The following is a 24,671-nucleotide window of genomic DNA, read 5'->3' on the forward strand; positions in this document are numbered from 1 at the left end:
AATAAACAGGCTACTGTGGCAATGCAAAAAAGTAGGCAGGTTTCAGCGTGTAATTACAAAGAAGCAAAGTTAGTGGTAACAGGAATTGGTGATTCATAGGAAATTAAATGCACAAAATTTGCATTTTTTTTTTTAAAACCTTTATTGAGCTAGGAGTCAGTTTAAGCACAAATTCTTATTAACAATTAATGGCCTAGGAACAGTGGGCTAAATGCCTTGTTCAGGGGCAGAACGACAGATTTTTACCATGTCAGCTCGAGTATTCGATCTAGCAACCTTTCGGTTACGGCCACACTAACCACGAGGCTACCTCCGCCCAAATGCCTACTTAATATTTTGTTACTTCAGTTTTGAGTGTTGTGTCTCAACTTTCACTGTAGCAATGTCTCTGCATCTTTCTCATACTTCTATGTGCAATCAGGCCAATATTTACCATGTGGCACCCTGGCTACACGGCCAATATTTACCATGTGGCACCCGTGACTACACAGCAATATTTACCATGTGGCACCCGTGGCTACACGGCCAATATTTACCATGTGGCACCCGTGGCTACACGGCCAATATTTACCATGTGGCACCCGTGGCTACACTCAGAAAAAAAGGTGCTATCTAGAACCAAAAAGAGTTATCCTATGGGGACAGCCAAAGAACACTTTTGGAACTCTTTTCTAAAAGTGTAGTGATATAGGTTATATGCACAACCTACTTCACAACAATGGAGAGATTTGGGTCAGATAAGTCCAAGATGGAGCTTTGGGGAGAAAACAGCAAGGCGTTAACCAGCTGACTTCCTGAGACTGATACCATCTCTTCACATTAAAAAACAAACTATAGGCCTCCCGTTTCGATCCCAGGCTGTGTCACAACTGGCCGTTTCCGGGAGCCCCATAGGGTGGTGCACAGTTGGCCCAGCGTCGTCCGGGTTAGGGGAGGGTTTGGCCGGGGGGGCTTTACTTGGCTCATCGCGCTCTAGCGATTCCTTGTGGTGGGCCAGGCACCTGCAGGCTGACTTCATTCGTCAGTTGAACGGTGCTTCTGGATTAAGTGGGCGGGTGTTAAGGAATGCGATTTGGCGGGTCATGTTTCGGAGGACGCATGACTCGACCTTCGCCTCTCCCGAGCCCGTTGGGGAGTTGCAGTGATGAGACAAGATTGTAATTGGATATCACGAAATTGGGGATAAAAACAGGGTAAAATACGTACAGTTTCTCTCCTGGGATGTCAAAGCAGCAGCAAACTGTCAAACCATGTTCAGTAAAAGATGGTCATGGTTCGTGTCTAGGGCTAGAGTACGGCAATGTCTTAAATGGCACCCTATTCCATATATAGTGCACTACTTTTGAAAAGAGGGCAAGAGTCCTGTGAAAACATTTTCTATGATCTCTTATTAATTACTTTAGGCCCAACCTTTGGCACTTTGTCTTTCCTTGTTATTATCACAATGTTATGGTCACTACAGAAAATGGAATCTGATATTGCTTTGGAGCAAAGCTCTGCAGCATTAGTAAAGATATGATCAATACAAGTGGATGTCACAGATCCAACACTTTTGGTATGCACTCTAGCTGGTTGAGTGATAACCTGGGTCATATTACAGGCATTAGTCACAGTTAGAAGCTTCCTCTTGAGAGGATTGCTAGATGCTAACCAGTCAATGTTCAGGTCACCCAAAAAAATAGACCTCTCTGTTAACATCACACACATTATCAAGCATTGCACACATATTATCAAAATACTGACTGCTGGCACTTGGTATATGAGATTTAAGAACACTGCATACTAAACTTATATTTTCAGTAATTTATAAATGTCAAGGAAGAGATGCTCAGATCAGACCAGTGGTTTAGTGGAGGGTAAACACAAGTAAACACACTTTATTTTAGCTTGACAGTTTACCCACCTTTTGCAGAAAAATGCATTGAAAGTAGGCGTTACTTTTTTCATAGACCGGCGATCAGAGTTTATCCACCTATTTTCACACCACTGCATCACTTGGTGTGATGTCAGCTTTGTTTGACCCACAAGGGTTAACTACATATTCAGGAATGCACCTACCTGTCAGATATTTACATGTAATTTGAGTATTGACTTAACATTCAGCGAACGTTATGAACAAGACACAGCCTGGAATTATGACAAAAGGGTGCTAACAACTGTCCTTTCAACAGGCTGTCTGTCCTCCCACCTCTGCATTCTAGTCGAGTCATGCTGCATTTACATGGTCTAAATCCCAAATAGCACCCTATTCCCTACATAGTGCACTACTTTTGACCAGAGCCTTATGGGTCCTGGTCTAAAGTAGTTCACTACAGGAAATAGGGTGCCATATGGGGAATGACAGCAGGCAGATTTACACCCACTCTGCCCCCCACCCAGGGGTCCACAGACAACCAGAAGTGAACTGCAGGTTAACCCTGACCCTGCATGATTGAGGCTCATACATAATACATACAGTATTCTGTTGAACTACAGGACACAAGGTGGAAAAACAGATGGATGGATGGAAAACACTCCACATCAAAGGAGATTAGTTCCTCGTCTTACCTACATTTGGGATGCGCACTGGATAAGCACTGACTGAGCAACTGGTTGAGCAAGTAATGTTGTTCGACAGTAGTTACAAGGAATACAAAGAACTATCCTGTGATATGATCTCTCTGAATCATGAGTAAAAAAAAAATGTAAATGGCCTATCAACAACCATGTTCAAGGTATATGTTTATTCTCGCCAGGTTCCTCAGAGCCAGTTACAGTTAGAAAAAATGTTGCCTTCTGTCTGGGGATCTAAGACATTTACTCTTTCCCTAACTGTCTACATGACTTACAGTATCTGCCATCCAAACCACTAACTCATACCTGTCCTGTTGTGTCGTAGCCATACCATATTCTACAGCAAAAGGCATATCCATTATGGGGGGAAATCATGAGGCTAGATAATATCAGTTACTACATGTCCAGTTTCTATGTCCTTACTATACCATTAGATCACAAACTATGCTTGCTTGTTGAGGAGGCAAGTCTGTGTGTGTTCCTGAGACAGTTRGGGGTGGAACYGAAYAGCTCTTTGTTTTCAACATGTCCTTGAYTGGGKAAACTCATGGTTAAAAAGTAAGCCCTTTATCGGGTYACCGAAACACACAAATACTATACAAAGCTACTCCCGCTAGTTTGTGTGTATGTGRMCGCATGWGGGTGTGRGTGRGTGTGACGTGCATGGGCTGTGGAATGTTTCATCTCATAGTGAAGCCATTAGGTCCATGGCCTTGTCAGCCTTGACAGGTCAACAGGCCCACAGGCCAGCCCATCACATAGAGGAATGTGCTAATATTTGTCCTGTCCATCAGGCCTGGTATTCAACAAATTAGACTATGTTTTAAAGGGTGGATGAACAGGAGAGGGGCGGGAGCTCGGAGCACCTGGCTTCAATGATAAGAGCTTCTTTATCATCCAACAAAGATTCTCAGACACTCAACTATGCATCTTTGCTCATCAACACCTGGCAGTTACATACCAAATATGAGATGTCAATGTGATTTGGTGAACACAGCACTTTTCATTGGTTTGGGCTGTGATGATAACAGTAAGTTGTTATTTAGTGTTTGTCATCACAATGGATGAACTTAAATGAACCTCCGGAGGAGTAGCCTTGGCTTGGTGTAATTTCCATCCAGCACCACCACGTCTCTGGTGGAAATCAAGTAATAACAACAGACACAATGGCTTCCAGAAATAGAAGCATTGTTCTAATTTTGTTCTCCAGTCTGCTACTACACCTCTGTCTCGGCCTCTCTGGCAGACATGTCCTCCCGACCATTTCTGCTGATCAGCATACTCCAAGGTTTTCAAACTACTGTTGAGCTGAGCTCACTTACAGCCATGAGCCAGCCAGGGAAAGCAGAGTAAAACCTCTGAAACCTCTTTCCAGACGTCACAACTCACCAGAGGACATGAGGAGTGTATGGGCCCATGTATCCACAGGCATTATTTTTCATCTTCAAAAGACCATTTCATTTTTCTCCCGTGCGTTCTCAGCGAGGAAAGAGGTTTTGGGACTGCTGTTGGAAGTCCGACATCAGATGTGAGTCTGGAGGTTGAATTACTGGGTAAATACCATGGTAGAGGGGAAGGAGGAGCCACTCCAGACACTCAGTCCCTAGCATAACATCATATGGTCCTCATAAACCTTTTACACTGGCGGAGACACATTGGAACTGTTCATGTGGTGTATGTGCCTGTCGTCGTGGACCAAGCATGTGTTTAGGTTGAGGAGAACGACTATGACTAGCGACTCCGTTAACATGAAAGCATTATATAAAGGCCTTCCACCTGGATGAGAACTCCGTTCCTAATTAACAGTCCATACAAATCCTCCTCTCTGCCTCGTTCTAACACATAGGCCGCAAGAGGCTGGCTTTTGTCTCCTTTTGACTTTCAGTGCCAGATTTTTGAAAGAATGGTCCAGTGGACATCTTTTTGTCGAGTGGGCGGCTGTTTGCTGAGCACTGTCGGGCCCCTTAAATATCAATCACACAGAGCTCCATTCACCTCTTTATGGCAGGGGCACCCCAGGTTGACACTGTTCATGGCAGCTGCACACACTCCCTACACAATAACCACAAGTCCCTGCCACCGTAGCTCTCTGACTCAATGCGCCAGATGGAACCAATTCTTTCAGTCTTTTTCATTCCTCTTTTCTCTCATCTTCCAGCTGTTTACAGTTCCCTTTTATCTTCAAGGCAATACTAATGACAGATATGCCCTTTTTGGAAAGCTGGGGGAAAGTGTTCTGGCAACCTGGATATGACTGACAGTCGATCGGAGCTGAGCTGTGAAAACAGGCTTCTATTGTACAGTCTTGAGCTGCTGCAGGGACTGGGATGTAGGATATATGTCACTGGGCTGACTTCTGACACACAGGCTTTAAAAAACGGTTTGGGATAGGGGGCAGCATTTTCACGTTCGGATGAAAAGCGTGCCCAGAGTAAACTTCCTGCTACTCTGGCCAGAAGCTAATATACAGTGGGGCAAAAAAGTATTTAGTCAGCCACCAATTGTGCAGTTCTCCCACTTAAAAAGATGAGAGAGGCCTGTAATTTTCATCATAGGTACACTTCAACTATGACAGACAAAATTAGAAAAAAAAATCCAGAAAATCACATTGTAGGATTTTTTATGAATTATTTGCAAATGATGGTGGAAAATAAGTATTTGGTCAATAACAAAGTTTATCTCAATAGTTTGTTATATACCCTTTGTTGGCAATGACAGAGGTCAACGTTTTCTGTAAGTCTTCACAAGGTTTTCACACACTGTTGCTGGTATTTTGGCCCATTCCTCCATGCAGATCTCCTCTAGAGCAGTGATGTTTTGGGGCTGTTGCTGGGCAACACGGACTTTCAACTCCCTCCAAAGATTTTCTATGGGGTTGAGATCTGGAGACTGGCTAGGCCACTCCAGGACCTTGAAATGCTTCTTACGAAGCCACTCCTTCGTTGTCCGGGCGGTGTGTTTGGGATCATTGTCATGCTGAAAGACCCAACAACGTTTCATCTTCAATGCCCTTGCTGATGGAAGGAGGTTTTCACTCAAAATCTCACGATACATGGCCCCATTCATTCTTTCCTTTACATGGATCAGTCGTCCTGGTCCCTTTGCAGAAAAAACGCCCAAAGCATGATGTTTCCACCCCCATGCTTCACAGTAGGTATGGTGTTCTTTGGATGCAACTCAGCATTCTTTGTCCTCCAAACACGACGAGTTGGTTTTTACCAAAAAGTTCTATTTTGGTTTCATCTGACCATATGACATTCTCCCAATCTTCTTCTGGATCATCCAAATGCTCTCTAGCAAACTTCAGACGGGCCTGGACATGTACTGGCTTAAGCAGGGGAGCACGTCTGGCACTGCAGGATTTGAGTCCCTGGCGGCGTAGTGTGTTACTGATGGTAGGCTTTGTTACTTTGGTCCCAGCTCTCTGCAGGTCATTCCTAGGTCCCCCCATGTGGTTCTGGGATTTTTGCTCACGTTCTTGTGATCATTTTGACCCCACGGGGTGAGATCTTGCGTGGAGCCCCAGATCGAGGGAGATTATCAGTGGTCTTGTATGTCTTCCATTCCTAATAACTGCTCCCACAGTTAATTTCTTCAAACCAAGCTGCTTACCTATTGCAGTTCAGTCTTCCCAGCCTGGTGCAGGTTACAATTTTGTTTCTGGTGTCCTTTGACAGCTCTTTGTTCTTGGCCATGTGGAGTTTGGAGTGTGACTGTTTGAGGTTGTGGACAGGTGTCTTTTATACTGATAACAAGTTCAAACAGGTGCCATTAATACAGGTAACGAGTGGAGGACAGAGGAGCCTCTTAAAGAAGAAGTTACAGGTCTGTGAGAGCCAGAAATCTTGCTTGTTTTGTAGGTGACCAAATACTTATTTTCCACCATAATTTGCAAATAAATTCATAAAAAATCCTACAATGTGATTTTCTGGATTTTTTTTTCTCATTTTGTCTGTCATAGTTGAAGTGTACCTATGATGAAAATTACAGGCGTCTCTCATCTTTTTAAGTGGGAGAACTTGCACAATTGGTGGCTGACTAAATACTTTTTTGCCCCACTGTATGCATATTATTAGTAGTATTGGATAAAAAAACACTCTGAAGTTTCTAAACCTGTTTGAATGACGTCTGTGAGTATAACAGAACTCATATGGCAGGCGAAAACCTGAGAAAAATCCAACCAGGAAGTGGGAAGTCTGAGGTTTGTAGTTTTTCAACTCATTGCCTATCGAATATACAGTGTCTATGGGGTCATATTGCACTTCCTAACGTTTCCACTAGATGTCAACAGTCTTTAGAACCTTGTTTGAGGCTTCTACTGTGAAGTGGGGGCGAATGAGAGCTGAATCAACCAGAGGCCTGCCAGAGTACCATGAGCTGATCACGCGCACACACGTGAGAGCGACCTGCGTTCCATTGCAATTCCACAGAGAAAGGAATTCTCTGGTTGGAACATTATTGAAGATTTATGTTAAAAAGATCCTAAAGATTGATTATATACATCGTTTGACATGTTTCTACGAACTGTAATATAACTTTTTGAACTTTTCATCTGAACTTTCGCCTGGACATCCCCGCGCCTCGTGAGTTTGGATTGTGAACTGAACGCGCTAACAAAAGGAGGTATTTGGACATAAATGATGGACTTTATCGAAGAAATAAAACATTTATTGTGGAACTGGGATTCCTGGGAGTGCATTCTGATGAAGATCATCAAAGGTAAGTGAATATTTATAACGCTATTTCTGACTTCTGTTGACTCCACAATATGGCGGGTATCTGCATTGCTTGTTTTTGTCTGAGCGCCGTACTCAGATTATTGCATGGTTTMCTTTTTCCGRAAAGCTTTTTTGAAATCTGACACAGCGGTTGCATTAAGGAGAAGTATATCTATAATTCTGTGCATAATACTTGTATCTTTTATAAAAGTTTATTATGAGTATTTCTGTAAATTAATGTGGCTCTCTGAAAATTCGGCGGATGTTTTCAAAGCACAACATTACTGACCATAAAGCGCCAATGTAAACTGAGATTTTTGGATATAAATATGAACTTTATCGAACAAAACATACATGTATTGTGTAACATGAAGTCCTATGAGCGTCATCTGATGAAGATCATCAAAGGTTAGTGATTAATTTTATCTCTATTTCTGCTTTTTGTGACTCCTCTCTTTGGCTGGAAAATGGTTGTGTGTGTTTTTGTGACTAGGTTCTGGCCTAACATAATCATATGGTGTGCTTTCGCTGTAAAGTGTTTTTGAAATCAGACACGATGGGTAGATTAACAAGAAGTTAAGCTTTAATTTGGTGTATTGCACTTGTGAATGTATGAAAGTTACATATTTCAAAAAAAAAAAAAGAATTTCGCACGCTGCCTTTTCAGCGGAATGTTGTCGAGGGGTTCCCATAAGACGTTTAACTTCCAATGAAAGAAGGAAAGGAGGACAAGACATTTTGTGTGCCTCCACTGCCTTATGACTCACTCTTCTCCCTTACTCTGATATGGAAGAGGGTTAATTTATGGATCATGAATCTGAGGGATGAGAGGTGATCTGACTGAACCATTATGACTGCCTACACTCTGAGGCCAGCTTATTAAGTACACCACCCCATTCACAAAAATAGTTCACTCCTACTGACAGTGAGTCATTTGGCCATGGCTTGCTATATAAAGCAGGCAGACAGGCATTGAGGCATTCAGTTACTGATCGATTGAGCGTTAGAATGGGCAAAATGAATGACCTAAGCAACTTTGTGCGTGGTATGATCGTCGGTACCAGGTGCGTCGGCTCCAGTATCTCAGAAATGGCCAGCCTCCTGGGCTTTTCACACACTACAGTGTCTAGGGTTTACCGAGAATTGTGAGACCAACCAAAAACATCCAGTCAGCGGCAATCCTGTGGGCGATAACAACTTGCTGATGAGAGGTCGAATGGGAATGGCAAGAATCGTGTATGCTAACAGGCACACTACAAACAGGTAAATAACGGCGCAGTACAACAGTGGTGTGCAGAACGGCATCTCGGAATGAACAACTCGTCAGTCCTTGTCATGGATGGGCTATTGCAGCAGACGACCACTCCTATCAGCTAAAAACAAGAAGAAGCTGCTCCAGTGGGCGCGCGATCACCAACGCTGAACAATTAATGAGTGGAAAAACATTGCCATGTCCGACGAATCCCGATTCCTGTTGTGTCATGCTGATGGCAGAGTCAGGATTTGGCGTAAGCAGCATGAGTCCATGGCCCCATCCTGCCTGGTCTCAACAGTACAGGCAGGTGGTGGTGGTGTAATGGTATGGGGAATGTTTTCCTGGCACACGTTAGGTCCCTTGATACCAATTGAGCAACATTTACATGCCCTGAAGAATTCAGGCTGTTCTGGAGGCAAAGGGGGTCCGACCCAGTACTAGATACCTAATAAACTTGCCACTGAGTGTATATCCTATGTAAAAGATAGGATAGATGGATTGCAGAAATGTTTAAGACAAGCTATCAAAGGAGAATCAGAGGAAATACATCTGAATATCATTCATTTTAAGGCACCTTTGCATGGGCAAAACATTAAGATATAATGTATAGTAAAGCAAATGGTATGTAATGTAATCCAGGGTGAAATAGTGACTACATGTCAAGGTGGAGCCTGAGTGCCAGCCTCCCAGCACTTACTTCTGGTCACAGGCAGTTTAACTTACCAATAGCCTTTACATGGCAAGTGAGCCTGAAATAATGCCATGCCCAAACCATTTTGAATATGCCATTCGACAGGTTTAAGAATGTTTATGAAAGGTTGTGCAAACACTCAGTATTTGTAATGCCAAACTCCAAAAAGAGAATGGGATCGGTGATATTTGAAAAGGATAGCATTCCCCATCTGCTTAAACAGAGGGAGTAGATTGCACTACACCCAAAAGTAAATCAAAGGTCTCTGTCATTCAAAACAAAAACAAGAAGTAACAGGAAGTGACGGCCTAGCGTACATGATCTTAGTTACAAAGGCTGGGTGGTGAGCAGAAAGGATAACACAGAATACCTGTGAATCAGTGTCAATACTAGGCATTTTTTATAGTACTACTGATATTAATTACTGCATTGTTGGAAAAGAGCTTGCAAGAAAAGGCTCTTTCACTGTAAGTTACGAGCTAAGCTTAGCTTACATGACTACCTAGGATCCATACACTGGTTGAACTACCATGCTTCCATTCCAAAACCATAGATGGCCCTATGTTTTGCCATCTTTATTCCTGCTATGGGCCTAAAATGCAAATGGCTGAGATGAAATGGAGTAGAAAAGGGAGGACCGGGAGGAAAATGCGGCACATTGAAGGCACTGCATAAAAGTGATGCACCATTAACCTTTAACAAGGCTAAGAAAAAATAACTAACATACCTTCTGACACTTGTGGGGCAGACTTGTGGCTGGATTATCCACTGCTAAATGTATAGCCTAGACCCAGTCAAATTATGGTTTAACTGTGACATCCAATACAGTCATTCTCTGTGGGCTACATTCCACTCAGATCCTGTTCACAGTCTATCACATGTTTTCCCCATGAATCTTAAACCACTGAGGGAACAACACAGATCTACAACACATCATCAAGGTTGGCAAGCTGACATTGAATTCCAACAGCTTCAACAGGATAGTGATCATTATATGGCTTATAGGCTAATAGTATGCCCAGTATGCCATTTAGATGCCAGTAAATACAATTGTGAAAAGGCACCCTAAAGCTGTGTGGCTCCACTAGACATTGGGTTTCTATTATGTGTGATGTGTGGACACTGGGCATAGCAGCATACATATAGCCTACCAGTCTTACCCAATAACTGGGTGTGTGTATGATATCATACACATTGTCTGATAATGCCAGCCTAAAAAGCATCTGGTGACATCCCACCCTCGCCCCTGTTATGCAAGCCCTGGCCAGAGAACAGAGGGGCCTCCCAATCTTGCTGCTGACAATCCAGTCCAGTGAGAAGGAAAGGTCATTGTTAGATAAGCACAATAGACAGTCTGTTCGGGAAAAGTTCAAGAAAATAGCTTGCAGCTGCAGCGTCTGCCTAGTCGCAGTGATAGTGATAGCAGGAGGTACCCCTGGGGAAAAACTTCATCTAACAGAGAGATGCCCCTCAGAGAGAAAAAATATAATCCACATTAGAGGACAAACTAGGCTATGATTATGGCTATTCTCACTCAACAGCATTTGTAAATCTGAGTCAGATACAATCTCAGAACGTTTGTAGCTAAATTATCCGTAGCTCTCAAGAACCCAAGGAGGCCCAAGGGAGTTTACAGTTGACCCTCTTTTGAATTGAATAAATTATCTCGTGCTCCACAATGTAAACTTTAGTTTGGCAAAATGTATTTAGCCTCAACTCACTCAGTCCAATTTAATTGAAATGTTTTGACATTCACATTATCTACTTGAAAGAGCTCAGAACAAGGATAGCGTTACATCCCCCAAACTGTTATGTTACCAAATACGGTAAAAAAAAAAAGTTTTAATCCATTCGGCAAAATATTTATTGTAGGCTATACTTTAGGTTTGCCAATTGATACAATCGCATATAACCACGAGATAGATTTGCGCTTCCCGAACTCTGTCTGAACGGCATTCGGATAATTTTGTTGCAACTAGCTAAATCCTCGTTAACCCATTATAAACTATCCCCAATAATGTAAAAACTTCAAATGGCGACCGGCTTTACCTCAGAGTAGCGCCTCATTTCCACAGCCATTTCCCCCCCAAAAATGCCAGCAAATATCAATCCCGTTAGATAAATTGTAGCAAAAAAATAAAACGTTTCGTTTTGCCGGATAGCTGCAGCTTTCCCACTGAACTGAGAGTCATGTCTTTCCAACCAAATCCCTCCCTCCTTGAGACCTCTGGAGAGGCGAGGGCTGGACTAGTTTCCATGGAGATGGGGTGTTTGCCCCCCACTTCAATGGATCTGGCCCCTTTCCATTCTCTCTATCCCACACACAAGCTTGCAGCAGTTCTTTGTCTATTAAACAGTATATTTCATAGGAATGACCAAGAGAGACAGATAGGCTCTGGAATTATCCTCAGGACATCATTATCATGTTGTCCACATTCCATTTGGATCTTTTTGACACTCTTCCTAGCCTTCTAACAGCATATAAAGAGAGTGCACAAGACAACACGAGAGTGCTCTCAAATACACACATGCCAGAGGGGTAAGAAAGTCTTGGAGTTGGAAACTTAAGTCAACAAGTGACTATTACAACATATCAAGTGGACAGCATGATGAGCCAGTACAGTATATTCCCACGTTTGGAGAGAGAGATTTATTCATCAACAACAGCTACGAGAGAACCCTATGTTTAGTTCTGGAATGAATAACTACTCAACTCAGCGTGGATATTCTCTCAGGGAAACATTTAGAGAAGATTTCTGTGTAATTGTATGGTTTTGGTGTATCCAACTATTTATAACACAAACTAGCAAAATCACAATGTAACAAGAACATAATCAATAGGCCTACACACGTTTCAACTGCAGAATGATACTCAGAGATGCAGAATGAATCCGCTATTCGTCCAGGAGATAAGATGTCAAAACACATCTCAGAAGATAAAGTCAAGGTTGAACCTTTAAAGGCCTGTGTCAATTAGTGAAATTGTGTAATTATGAACAGCCTCAAGGGCTTGATGATGAGGCTAAAGAGGGAAGGGTTTGTCAAAGACATAATTTCAGGTCAAACTGAATGACGAACACACAGCTAATGATTTGGAAGACAGATGCCATGATTAGTTCCAACAGTCATACATATCTTTAAAATTAGGAGTAAAGACTGTTATCAATTAACATAATACTTAATGAAAAACAAGTTAACAAAATACTTATTTTACAAAACTATTAACAAGATCCATTAAATGTTTTTTTTTACATTATATGTAATTATACTAGGACATTATACTGGTTGGAGACATATCCCAAAGTAATAATTCAGATATTCAAAACAGTTACCAGAATCCATGTGCATATTAGCAGATGTGATTCCTTGTTGTTGGACTGCAGTGTGGATCCTGTCGCTCTCTGGTTAGTTTTATATAAGAGGGCTCTAGATAGGCTTAAACCTCATGCTCTGCTCTCCCAACATTAAACAACACTGCAGTCTGAGTCCAGACTAAACAATACCCAAGGGGGAGGATGCCTGCTAGGAAGATCACCATACTCAAAGTTGTGTCTGTTTTTCACTTTCTTAAGTGTAGGTTCCCTCCAAGCAAAACAGCCTTTTTTAACAATCATTGTTATAATTGTCCAGAGATTTTTGTTCTTTGACATCAAAGAAAAATATGGTCCGTAAACAATATGTGCCCTACCTTTACGCTACTGATTTCTGGAACATTTTCGATGTACTTTAAGAAAAACATGAAAAAACACAAACAAGCCACATGAATTCAAAGTATTGGAAACATGCATGAGTTAACACACGAGTCCACTCAACCTTACTCTGGTTAAGGGAACAGCTATTGGGCCACAGCAGAATTTGAAAAAGAACTGAGCATTTCTATCCAAAACAACTGGCACAAAGTCGACAATCAAGAATCAATGTCCCCTTTCACAGGAAAGGATGCAGAAGATTGAAAAGGGTAATTATAAAGCCTGTCTTTTATATCTACTCTATAATGTAATGCCTAATCATCACAAACAAATGTCAGTTTACAGCTTACCCATAAATCAATTCTCTCATCAATCCCTCTGAGCATCAGCAGTAGAAACATAGATGGGGGAGAGATCAAATCTAAAGCCATTCCACTGGGCACAGACATCAGTTCAATATCTAGTTTTGATTTCKATTTGGTTGAGTTGTCAACTAATGTGAATTCAGTGTGAAATCAACAAAAAATGTCACCATGTCATTGGATTTAGGTTCAAAGTTGGGTGAAAAATAGACGAAATTCCCTTACACGGATAACTTTTTTCAAATCCAAATTTTGTTGTAATGATGTGGAAACAACGTTGATTCAAAATGTGGAGTCGATCTACCTGTCATGAATAGAATCCACACCACAGTTCTACCAAGTCTCCACCTACAGTATGTATCATATATTTTACTCAAACTGTGCACTATTTCATACAGTCCCCCCCCCCCCCCCCGCCCCCGGAGCATCCTTTCATTCTACTGACTGAGGAATGGAGGAAGTCGTAAGATGCAGACATCCGACTCATGTCCCATAACATGTCTCCAGAAAGTCCACAGCTTTGTCAGTATGTCGTTGTACTCTAAGATCTAACTATACTGAACAAAAATATAAACGCAACATGCAACAATTTCAACGATTTTACTGAGTTACAGTTCATATAAGGAAATCAGTCAATTGAAATACCTTCATTAGGCCCTAATCTATGGATTTCACATGACTGTGAATACAGATATGCATCTGTTGGTCACAGATACCTTTAAAAAACAAAATGGGCCTCGGGATCTCGTCACGGTATCTCTGTGCATTCAAATTGCCATCGATAAAATGCAATTGTGTTCGTTGTCCGTAGCTTATGCCTGCCCATACCATAACCCCACCGCCACCATGGGGCACTCTGTTCACAACGTTGACATCAGCAAACCGCTCACCCACACGACGCCATACACGTGGTCTGCGGTTGTGAGGCCAGTTAGACGTAATGCCAAATTCTCTTAAACAACTTGAAGGTGGCTTATGATAAAGAAATGAACATTCAATTATTTGGCAACAGCTCTTGTGGACATTCCTGCAGTCAGCATGCCAATTTCACTCTCCCTCAAAACTTGAGACATCTGTAGCATTGTGTTGTGTGACAAAACTGCACATTTTTCAGTGGCCTTTTATTGGCCCCAGCACAAGGTGCACTTGTGTAATGATCATGCTGTTTAATCAACTTCTTGATATGCCACACCTGTCAGGTGGATGGATTATCTTGGCAAAATGAGAAAGGCTCACTAACAGGGATTTAACAAATTTGTGCACAAAATTGGAGAGAAATAAGCTTTTTGTGTGTATGGAACATTTCTGGGATCTTTTATTTCAGCTCATGAAACGTGGGACCAACAAGTTACATGTTGTGTTTATATTTTTGTTCAGTGTAGTTGTCTCTCGGACATGTCAAAGCTCATAAAGTATAAAGAGTACTGAGTGGACTCTGACAGCTTTGTGCTTCAGATTTGCAGAGGTACTAGTGCTGTTTCATACTGGGAAAGGCTGGCTCCAGTAGCATGGATGCACAACGAAGAACAACCTCCTGGAATCCACTGTGGTGTCGAGAAGTCTTGTCTTCAGGGTTTCTTCTGTGCAATGTAAGCAATACATTACGCTGCTTCTCTGTGAGTGTAACATTAGAAAATTAAATACAGTACAAACCTAAATAAGCACTACTTAAACATTCATAGAGAAATCACCTCCACAACCATGACAGAGAGACTGTTATTGTTTGTATAGGGCTACTTGCACAAGAGAATACAACCTTTTTCAATGCTCGGTCTCAGGAATTTGTCCACAGTTTTGATGGCATAAATCTGTTTTAAAATCATCTCCCTGAGGTCTACAACTCTCCACCTTTTACCCCCTGCTAAAGCCATTCAGGCAAAGGGAAAAAACATACGACCAGGCCAGTGTTTTTTGGACCCGTTACAGGTCCAATGTACCTTGCGTAGGATCCATCGGTCATGTTCAGTGAATCCACAAAAGCCTCAGAAATTTGACAGTAACCCTCTCCAGTACACTGTTGAGCTTTCACCACACCCTTACAACAAAATATTCCTGTGAGAGCCTCTCCTCCGGCATCTGGAGATTTTAAATAGCCACGGGCCAGTGGGTCAAGGGAGTTATGGAAATGAGGATGGGCCAGTCGCATATGAAAGCCTCCAAGCAGCCAAACAGCATAAGGTCTGATTGAATCGCAAGTCTAAACTGCTTCTGTTTTAACATAAAGATGTTTTTTTAGGAACAACATATTCAATTTCAAGACAGGTCATGAGGCACCCTTTAAACTCCAGCAGTCGAGTCCTCTCATGTTGATGTCTATCCAATACTACTGCCCTAAGGCTACAGAGGCAACAAGACTCACCCTATAAATACTTCCTCTCCCCCTACAGTACCAATTTGCATCAAAATAAGCTTCAGGGCCTGTAGACTTTTCAGTGGTTCATCTAGTATCATAATGTAATCGTATCCATCTTCTTTTATCCCTTAGCATCATTGGGCAAAAATATGATTCAATCTCATTCTGTTGCTGAGAAATTTCTCAAAATGGACAAAAATCGGAACTTTTTGTTAACACAAGGAATGCTACTAGAGGCATGTAAGCTATTCGGTGTGTGTGATTGTTTGATTATGCATACTTGTAATAGGTGCTACAGCCTCAGGCACCACTATGACCCCTTTTGACTGTTCTTTTCATATGGAGTCCATTTGGAATCTGTGACCCATGGAGAACGCTGTTACCAAAGGCTGCCATGAGACTTTTAAAAGATCTGCCACTGCTGTCCCCATGTACAAATAATACACATCTCCACAGATCTAAAGTCACTACCACACATGGGATTTATTTTTTATTTCTAATAAACACCCACCTATGTTTTGCAGCACTGTTGGGATTAGGGAAACACTTCAGGACATGATCATGTGACGTATTTGTTATCAGGGAGGAAATTGGCAGCCTCCAGTCACATTAGCCTTCATCCTGATTAGTTCAATGTGTTAATGGTATTATAGCTGTCAGCCTCACATACTGAAAGTAGAGGAATGTCCTGCACATTGTCTTAATTCTTGCTCCAGATGCTTTCTTAAAGGCCCAGTGCAGTCAAAATGTTGTTGAATCTGTGTTTTGTATCATATTGTATAACAGCTGATCAAACTAATACTGCAAAAGTGTGAAAACATTTGATCAGTGTCAGTGTTATTTGGTTGAAAACACAATCTACACAGGACCTTCTAATCAGCCTGTTTGCATTTGCATGGGCGAAAGTTTCGGCTTGCCTGGTGTCATCACCAGGCGGTAAATTGCTAAATAGACAAATAACAAAGAGAGTTCCAAACCTCTGTGCCAATAACTGCTAGTTTTCAGTTTTCCCCTCCCAACTCAGACCACTCCCAGACAGTCCAAGCAAAATTCTAGCTTGATAATTTTTTAGCAAAAAATTATTTTTGCCTATTTTAATGGAAATCTATTACAGTAAGGGACTTAATTGTTACTCAGAAATGATTTGATATTGATATAAAACGGTTCCATTGGGCCTTTAAGAATTACAGGATAAACACATGCATGGAAGTAGTTATTCTCCCTTGTGCCACTCCCTAACCACAGTATTTACTCAAGAGATGTCTAATAATTCATATTCTAACAATCGGAAATCATTGTACTGTTATAGACAGGAATAAATCATACCAAACAGCCCATCATCAATTTCAAGCAGAGAGTAACTGCTCAGCAAGGACCTACCTATACACTCTATTATCTTGCATTTCAGTGGCATTGAAAGGTATTTCCAGACAGCAGACATAATGTTAGTCTGACCATGGTCAGGCAGACCTTGGGAAGGTTCTGACTGAAGCTTCTCCTGCAGGGATGCAGCCTCTGTGAGCCTTGAAACGATTCCTACAGTCTGACACGGAAGAGGGGATTGAGGAGACAGACCCTCTCCGTCTGTCATTAACCAAAGAGGGACAGATAAGAGCCTGGACCTTAAAACACAGGATGGGTCCTATTAAAGGGAAGTACCTTGGAGTATTGTTTTGCATGGACATGCAATAATTCAGATTGAAAGAGTAGTTCTAATACTTTTACTTTCGTCTAGAAGTCTGCATTCCCCCACGCATGAAGCAACATTTTTAAGTAATACTTCAATAAAAGCATACTGTAAAGAAAAAAACTAAATTCACCCAAATTGACTGATATTCAAATGGTAAGAATGATACAAAAGATTCATATATTATTATTTCAGTTAAGATGCCAGATTGGGTATTTAGGGTAGTTCCTATAAAAGGCCTAAAGCGCCCCCTAGTTTCTGTTCACAGTACAGCACTTGCTTTTGAGGTTACTGTATTGAATAAAACAATTTTGGGGAAACTATTGTTGTTCGTAGGTTATTCTATCAACCCAGCAATTCACTCTCATAAAAAAATCTCAACCTTTTTGTGGCAATTATTTATGATTTTCTGCATTATTGTCCACGCAAGTTTCATAAAACAGAAAATGCAAGAATCAGTTTCATAAAACAGTTAATGCATTATATTAAGTTAAAACTACAACATATGGGTTTACTTTATGAACAAATTAAAAGGAAAATTCTCCTTACCTTATCCTTTATGAACTTATTGGAGTATTTTTCAACAATCCATTCTTTGACAACGCAAATGTAGCTCTCTTGCAGAGTATCCTTAAATCTGAATTTTCTGCGCGGAGCGTAGCATACTTTTTTTCTGGATAACGGACTGCAATGCATACAAAAAAAATAAAAAGGGAGAGAACAGGAAACGATGACGGCAGCTCTGCAAAAGTAATTGAAAAATGAATAAATTATCACTATTGTCTTGTATATCAACATATTGTCATTAGAGATCAATTTTATTTGCAAACTTATCCTGTAATTTTACTTCGTGTTCTATTGTTCAATGGTGAACTTGCGAAATAGACCGATTACTTTCGTTCAGATTTAGTTTCCTCTGGGTTATATTATGAATGATGTATTTTTAATGCATTAATATAATTTAAATCCATTTGTTATTAAAATGTCTCATCCGTTGTTGCATTGCTGTTTATCGCCCTATGCATAGCAACGCCCTGTACTAAAATTATAATATTGATAGAACTCCGAAGGTATAGTATACCTACCATTTTGTGCGAATGTTTTGAGCGCCTATCAATGTTGGCATTAGTGCAATATGTTTTTGTGTGCTTATCAATGCGATCATCAATTTAGGCTTATGTATTTTACCCTTTATGTTGAAGTACGACTCCTGGAGGATGGTCCAGGAATTTGACATTGTCTGCAGTAAACAAAATCATTATGAATATTACAGAAATGTATTTCAAATTTGAAGTTATCACAGATCAGATTTAACACTTTCGTTAGGTCACCCAACAGTAGCATTTTCTACCCACTTGACAACCACCCTGCTATCCCAAATTATCATTGTTTTACATCAGTGTAAAAGACAGATGGTGGTATCAATACTGTCTAACAGATATTAAAGTTATTTAAAGTTTGAATAAAGGAGGATCTCATTAATGTGAGTCATGTCAAATTAATCTAAATGGAGAGTAGAAGCTGAAAACAAAACAAGCAAGGTGCAGAGATGGTGTACATCTACTCTAGCCAGTGACAGCTGTGGGCTCTGACTCCAGTAACACACATATATTCAAAGGAGAGGACTAATGTTTACATTAAATGTACCATCAGATGATAGGTTAACAGTCAAAATGTCTCCCAAATGCTACATTAGACCTACAGGAGAACATGATACAGGAATGTTGACACCACAGTCAGCACACAATGAAATACATACATCTGTACATGAACTGTTGTTTAGGGTAAAAGGTTGTAAATAAGTTTATACATCACTTCTTAAAAAACATGCTTTTTGACAAGAGACTGATGTTACAAATTTTTACTGTTTCCAACTCATTCCCATCTTCTGTAGTTTAGGTAGCAGTTGTTACATTTATTGTAGACGTTTTCATTAGCTTGAGTGATTCATTTTGGCATGATATTTTTTTGTTTTATTTACTCTACCCTCAAATGTCTCACCTAATTTCATTGGTGACATGGCAAGCATTTACTGTTATCAGAAGCTGCCAACATTACTGTAAAAGAGTGCATAAGGTCACACATCGTTTATACTTTATCAGAAGCCAAAGATTATCATCAGCTTGTGCAAAATGGCACGCATTATCCATTTTTGGGGGGGGCTACAAACTGTAACATCTAACTTTCTATTAGTATTATTAAATCAGAAAGTATACAAAGTCATACAGACACTGGCATTATCTTAAGTCAAAGGTCTCAAATGCAACACCCCACTTCATCCTACTGATGTAGAGACCCTTTATGATCACCTCCTGAATACATAGAGCTATATGATCACATTTCCTGAAATACAGGTCCAGTTGAGGAACAAAACACCAATAAGGATGAAGCTCAGAAGTCCGGGAAAGAATCAGACAAAAAAAAAAAAAAATGGCCACACAGTCAAAAACACAGTAATATGTTTTGCTTCACCCAGGGTTTTTGTTTCCTGGGGATGAGTTTAGCTGAGCACCACATGGCGGTCAAACACAGACTTCCTCTGTTCCTGGACCTGCCTCCGCCAGCGCTGCTGAGCGTGCTCCACTTTGTTCAGCATGTTGGGACGAGAGGTCGAACGAGACAATACGTTGTGGGCGTTGGCGAAAGGCTGCTGGTCCTGAACCCAAGAGACAGATGTTACAGTGAAATTGTGACAAGCTAGAGTTGACCTTTTTCAGAAACATTTCCAAACACAATTCTCTATGAGATATTCATCAAATCAATTTACAGCATGAGACAAATCTGAAAACATCACCACATACATTGCCCCAACAAGTCACACAATACGAGAGCCACAATCAAACATGTCATGGCTACAACAACTGCTTTGACTTAAAGGCCACCACTATAGTTGGGATGGGCAACATGAACACATACCCCGACATCATCATCATTCTGGAGCTGTGAGTGTCCAAAGAGCCTCCTCTTCAGCATGGGCTCCAGCAGGGTCAGGTACACCATGTAGAGGAAAAGCAGGCCCAGGATGGACAGGTAGATTATGATAGTCACCTGGAACACAGTGGACACAAATCAAATCAAAATGTTATTTGTCACATGTGCCAAATACAACAGGTAGAGCTTACCATGAAATGCTTACTTACAAGCCCTTATCCAACAATGCAGTTCAAGAAAGAGTTAATAAAATATTTACAAAATAAAATCAATCAAAAAGTAACATGTACATAACAATAACAAAGCTATATACAGGGGGTACCGGTACCGAGTCAATGTGCGGTGATACAGGTTAGTCGAGGTCATTTGTAAAGTGGCTATGCATAGATAATAAACAGTGAGTAGCAGCAGTGTAAAAACAAAGGGTTGGGTCAATGTAAATAGTCCGGGTGGCCATTTGATTAGTTGATCAGCAGTCAAACTCATTAGGCCTTGGCTGCCTGCAAACGCTCCCTAAAACACTTCTGCGAGCAGGCCTTTCTAATCGACCTGTCCCAGGTATCCTGGAAGGATATTGACCTCATCCCGTCAGTCGAGGATGCCTGGTCGTTCTTTAAAAGTAATTTCCTCACCATCTTAAATAAGCATGCCCCTTTCAAAAAATGTAGAACTAAGAACAGATATAGGCCTTGGTTCACTCCAGACCTGACTGCCCTTGACCAGCACAAAAACATCCTGTGCGGACTGCAATAGCATTGAATAGTCCCCGCGATATGCAACTGTTCAGGGAAGTCAGGAACCAATACGCACAGTCAGTCAGGAAAGCAAAGACTAGCTTTTTCAAACAGAAATTTGCATCCTGTAGCTCTAACTCCAAAAAGTTTTGGGACACTGTAAAGTCCATGGAGAACAAGAGCACCTCCTCCCAACTGCCCACTGCACTGAGGCTAGGCGATACGGTCAACACCGATAAATCCATGATAATCGAAAATTTCAATAAGCATTTCTCTACGGCTGGCCATGCTTTCCTCCTGGCTACCCCAACCACAACCCCGGCCAACAGCTCCGCACCCCTCGCAGCTATTTGCCCGAGCCTCCTCAGCTTCTCCTTCACCCAAATCCAGATCGCAGATGTTCTGAAAGCGCTGCAAAACCTGGACCCGTACAAATCAGCTGGGCTAGACAATCTGACCGTCTCTTTCTAAAATTATCCGCCGCCATTGTTGCAACCCCTATTACCAGTCTATCCATTTCTCCTTCATTTAGTCCGAGATCCCTAAAGATTGGAAAGCTGCCGTGGTCATCCCCCTCTGCAAAGGGGGTGACACACTAGACCCAAACTGTTACAGACCTATATCCATCCTGCCCTGCCTTTCTAAAGTCTTTGAAAGCCAAGTTAATACAGATCACTGACCATTTCGAATCCCACCGTACCTTCTCCGCTGTGCAATCCGGTTTCCGAGCTGGTCACAGGTACTAAACGATATCATAACCGCCATCGATAAAATACAGTACTGTGCAGCCAAGGCTTTCGACTCTGTCAATCACCATATTCTTATCGGCAGACTCAATAACCTTGGTTTCACAAATGACTGCCTCGCCTAGTTCACCAACTACTTCGCAGATAGTCTCTATGGGGGTACCACAGGGTTCAATTCTCGGGCCGACTATTTTCTCTCTATATATCAACGATGTCGCTCTTGCTGCGGGTGATTCCCTGATCATCCTCTACGCAGACAACACCATTCTGTATACATCTGGCCCTTTGGACACTGTGTTAACTAACCTCCAAACAGCTTCAATGCCATACAACACTCCTTCCGTGGCTTCCAACTGCTCTTAAACGCTAGCAAAACCAAATGCAAGCTTTTCAACCAGTCGCTGCCCGCACCCGCCCGCCCGACTAGCATCACTACTCTGGACGGTTCTAACTTAGAATACGTGGACAACTACAAATACCTAGGTGTCTGGCTAGACTGTAAACTCTCCTTCCAGACTCATATCAAACATCTCCAATCCAAAATCAAATCTAGAATCGTCTTTCTATTTCGCAACAAAGCCTCTTTCACTCACGCCGCCAAACTTACCCTAGTAAAACTGACTATCCTACCGATCCTCGACTTCGGCGATGTCATCTACAAAATAGCTTCCAATACTCTACTCAGCAAATTGGATGCAGTCAGTGCCATCCGTTTTGTTACCAAAGCACCTTATACCACCCACCACTGCGACCTGTATGCTCCAGTCGGCTGGCCCTCGCTACATATTCGTTGCCAGACCCACCGGCTCCAGGTCATCTACAAGTCTATGCTAGGTAAAGCTCTGCCTTATCTCAGCTCACTGGTCACGATAACACCCACCCTTAGCACACACTCCAGCAGGTATGTCTCACTTATCATCCCCAAAGCCAACACCTCCTTCGCCTTCCCTTCCAGTTCTCTGCTGCCAGTGACTGGAACGAATTCCAAAAATCGCTGAAGCTGGAGACTTACATTTCCCTCACTAACTTTAAACATCAGCTATCTGAGCAGCTAACCGATCGCTGCAGCTGTACATAGGCCAACTGTAAATAGCCCACCCAATCTACCTACCTCATCCCCATACTGTTTCTATTTACTTTGCTGCTCTTTTGCACACCAGTATCACTACTTACACACCATCATCTGCTCATCTATCACTCCAGTGTTAATCTGCTAAATTGTAATTACTTTGCTACTATGGCCTATTTATTGGCATACCTCCTCATGCCATTTGCACACACTGTATATAGACTTTCTGTTTTTTCTATTGTGTTGACTGTACGCTTGTTTATTCCATGTAACTCTGTGTTGTTGTTTCTGTCGCACTGCTTTGCTTTATCTTGGCCAGGTCGCAGTTGTGAATGAGAACTTGTTCTTAACTAGCCTACCAGGTTAAATAAAGGTGAAATAAAAACAAATTGACTCCATTTCAGCTCCATAATAATAGACAGAGTTGACTGGTTAGTAGCAGAGCATATGCGCCGATGCTATCCCACTTGGGCACACCGTTGCGTGATATCCCATCGCCGAAATCGTAAAGTCCCCTGTGTTTCAGGAACATTGAATAAAATTATATTTGAAACTACTTTGCCTGTTGTCCTTCTGCCGTTGGGAATTTAAGCAAAAATGTTCACATGAAAGTATGAAGAATCATCTCCTCTCTGCTTTACCACATGGCAGGATAGCAACGGCACATGTGCGGCTAGCTGGTCGGTAGATTTCCCAGACTTACCTTGATAGTTCCAGAACTCCTCTCCTCATATTTGCATTCACAACGCAGACAGTACGCCTCCACATCCTTTTCATCAACGGGCATTGGCTCCACAACATGAAGGCAGTTACTGAAAACCAAATATACAATTAAATCGGAATATCTCTTCGAAAGCACAGTGAGGTTGAAGTCTGTAACAGTGTAAAATGATGACAGTGTAAAATTACAGTTAGCCTAATCCAATTACAGTTAGCCTAATCCATCAGACACCACCATACATTCACCACACCTCAGACAGTGGTCATGTTCCACTGCATGCATCAACCAAATGGTGCATGCCACATCATGGACTGTCATCGATTGACAGATTGTTATAACATATGGTATGGTTAGCTGATAGGTAAAACACCTATCCAGGTGTTGTTACGATCTGGCAACGTCTAAGCAGTGGAACACGACCAGTATGTAATCATCTGTAAATTACAATCATGACAACACAACATACCAATCCTTTAGAGATACATTTTGTTTGTTAGATCTGTCCATCGATGTCTCTGTACGGTGGGCAGTACATTTACACCGGATATCCTCTGAATTCTATGGGAAAAGTTGGGGAAACGGTCAGGCTGTGATATCAGAGAACATTTTATGCCATAAAATGGTGATATAACTAGCTACCTGTCTTCTAAAATAATCTTACACAGCCAGTAGAATAATCACATTTACTGTAACTTTACTGAGCAGGTTACCAGCTTGCTAGTTAACTAACTTTGTCCTTCCTTGTGACGACAATCAATGGCTTACTAGCCTGATCCATATTTGGCTAGCTAGCTAACTACAGCAACTAGCCAGCTGACCCAACAACTAGCATTAAACAATGTTAATATAAATAGATTTTATTTATTTAAAGCAAAGAAGTCATGTGAACAACAGAGCCTACTTTAGCATCCGTCGTCTGTGTTGCATCAATAGCAAACCAACAAGAAGAGCGAGCAGCTTGAAGGCAACACTCGACATCAATATTTATATGTTGAAGTCCCAGAGTACAAGCTACTAAGAAAACTAGAGAAGCGATATCCTGAAATCAGATACACGTTTTTTTTTTAACTGACAACAATCATTCTGCTAGCATCAAACATTTCTTTCGACTGATCAGCTGACAAATGCCTGACATCTCTTCCTGTGCGCGTAAATAGCATTC

At 41.5% G+C, this 24,671-nt stretch overlaps 2 protein-coding genes across 4 annotated transcripts in view; both read right to left on the reverse strand.

Moving 5' to 3' along the window:
• The window catches only part of LOC111974062 (DENN domain-containing protein 2B), a 56,869-nt gene extending 38,042 nt beyond the window's left edge, over positions 1-18,827 (reverse strand). Inside the window, exon 1 of one of the 3 annotated variants that reach the window (XM_024001581.3) lies at positions 17,858-18,827. Coding sequence is in view for 1 of the 3 variants with exons in the window: in XM_024001579.2 (XP_023857347.1) it covers positions 2,860-2,912 (53 nt within the window). In the remaining 2 variants the exon portion in view is untranslated. Of the gene's footprint in view, positions 1-2,859; positions 3,165-11,266; positions 11,421-17,857 lie in introns of those variants that run through there. The other 2 variants (XM_024001580.2, XM_024001579.2) reach the window with 2 other exon arrangements.
• Positions 18,828-19,154: 327 nt separating this feature from the next.
• On the reverse strand, positions 19,155-24,667 carry LOC112067796 (transmembrane protein 9B). Its single transcript, XM_024147519.2, is given in 8 exon segments — positions 19,155-19,964; positions 20,225-20,356; positions 23,492-23,600; positions 23,976-24,004; positions 24,006-24,040; positions 24,043-24,067; positions 24,411-24,433; positions 24,436-24,667. Coding segments are annotated over 8 exon segments (561 nt in total). The 5' UTR covers positions 24,488-24,667; the 3' UTR covers positions 19,155-19,808.
• Between the last annotated feature and the right edge of the window lie 4 nt (positions 24,668-24,671).

The sequence above is a fragment of the Salvelinus sp. IW2-2015 genome, linkage group LG15 (genome assembly GCF_002910315.2).
Source record: "Salvelinus sp. IW2-2015 linkage group LG15, ASM291031v2, whole genome shotgun sequence".
Taxonomy (NCBI): Eukaryota; Metazoa; Chordata; class Actinopteri; order Salmoniformes; family Salmonidae; genus Salvelinus; species Salvelinus sp. IW2-2015.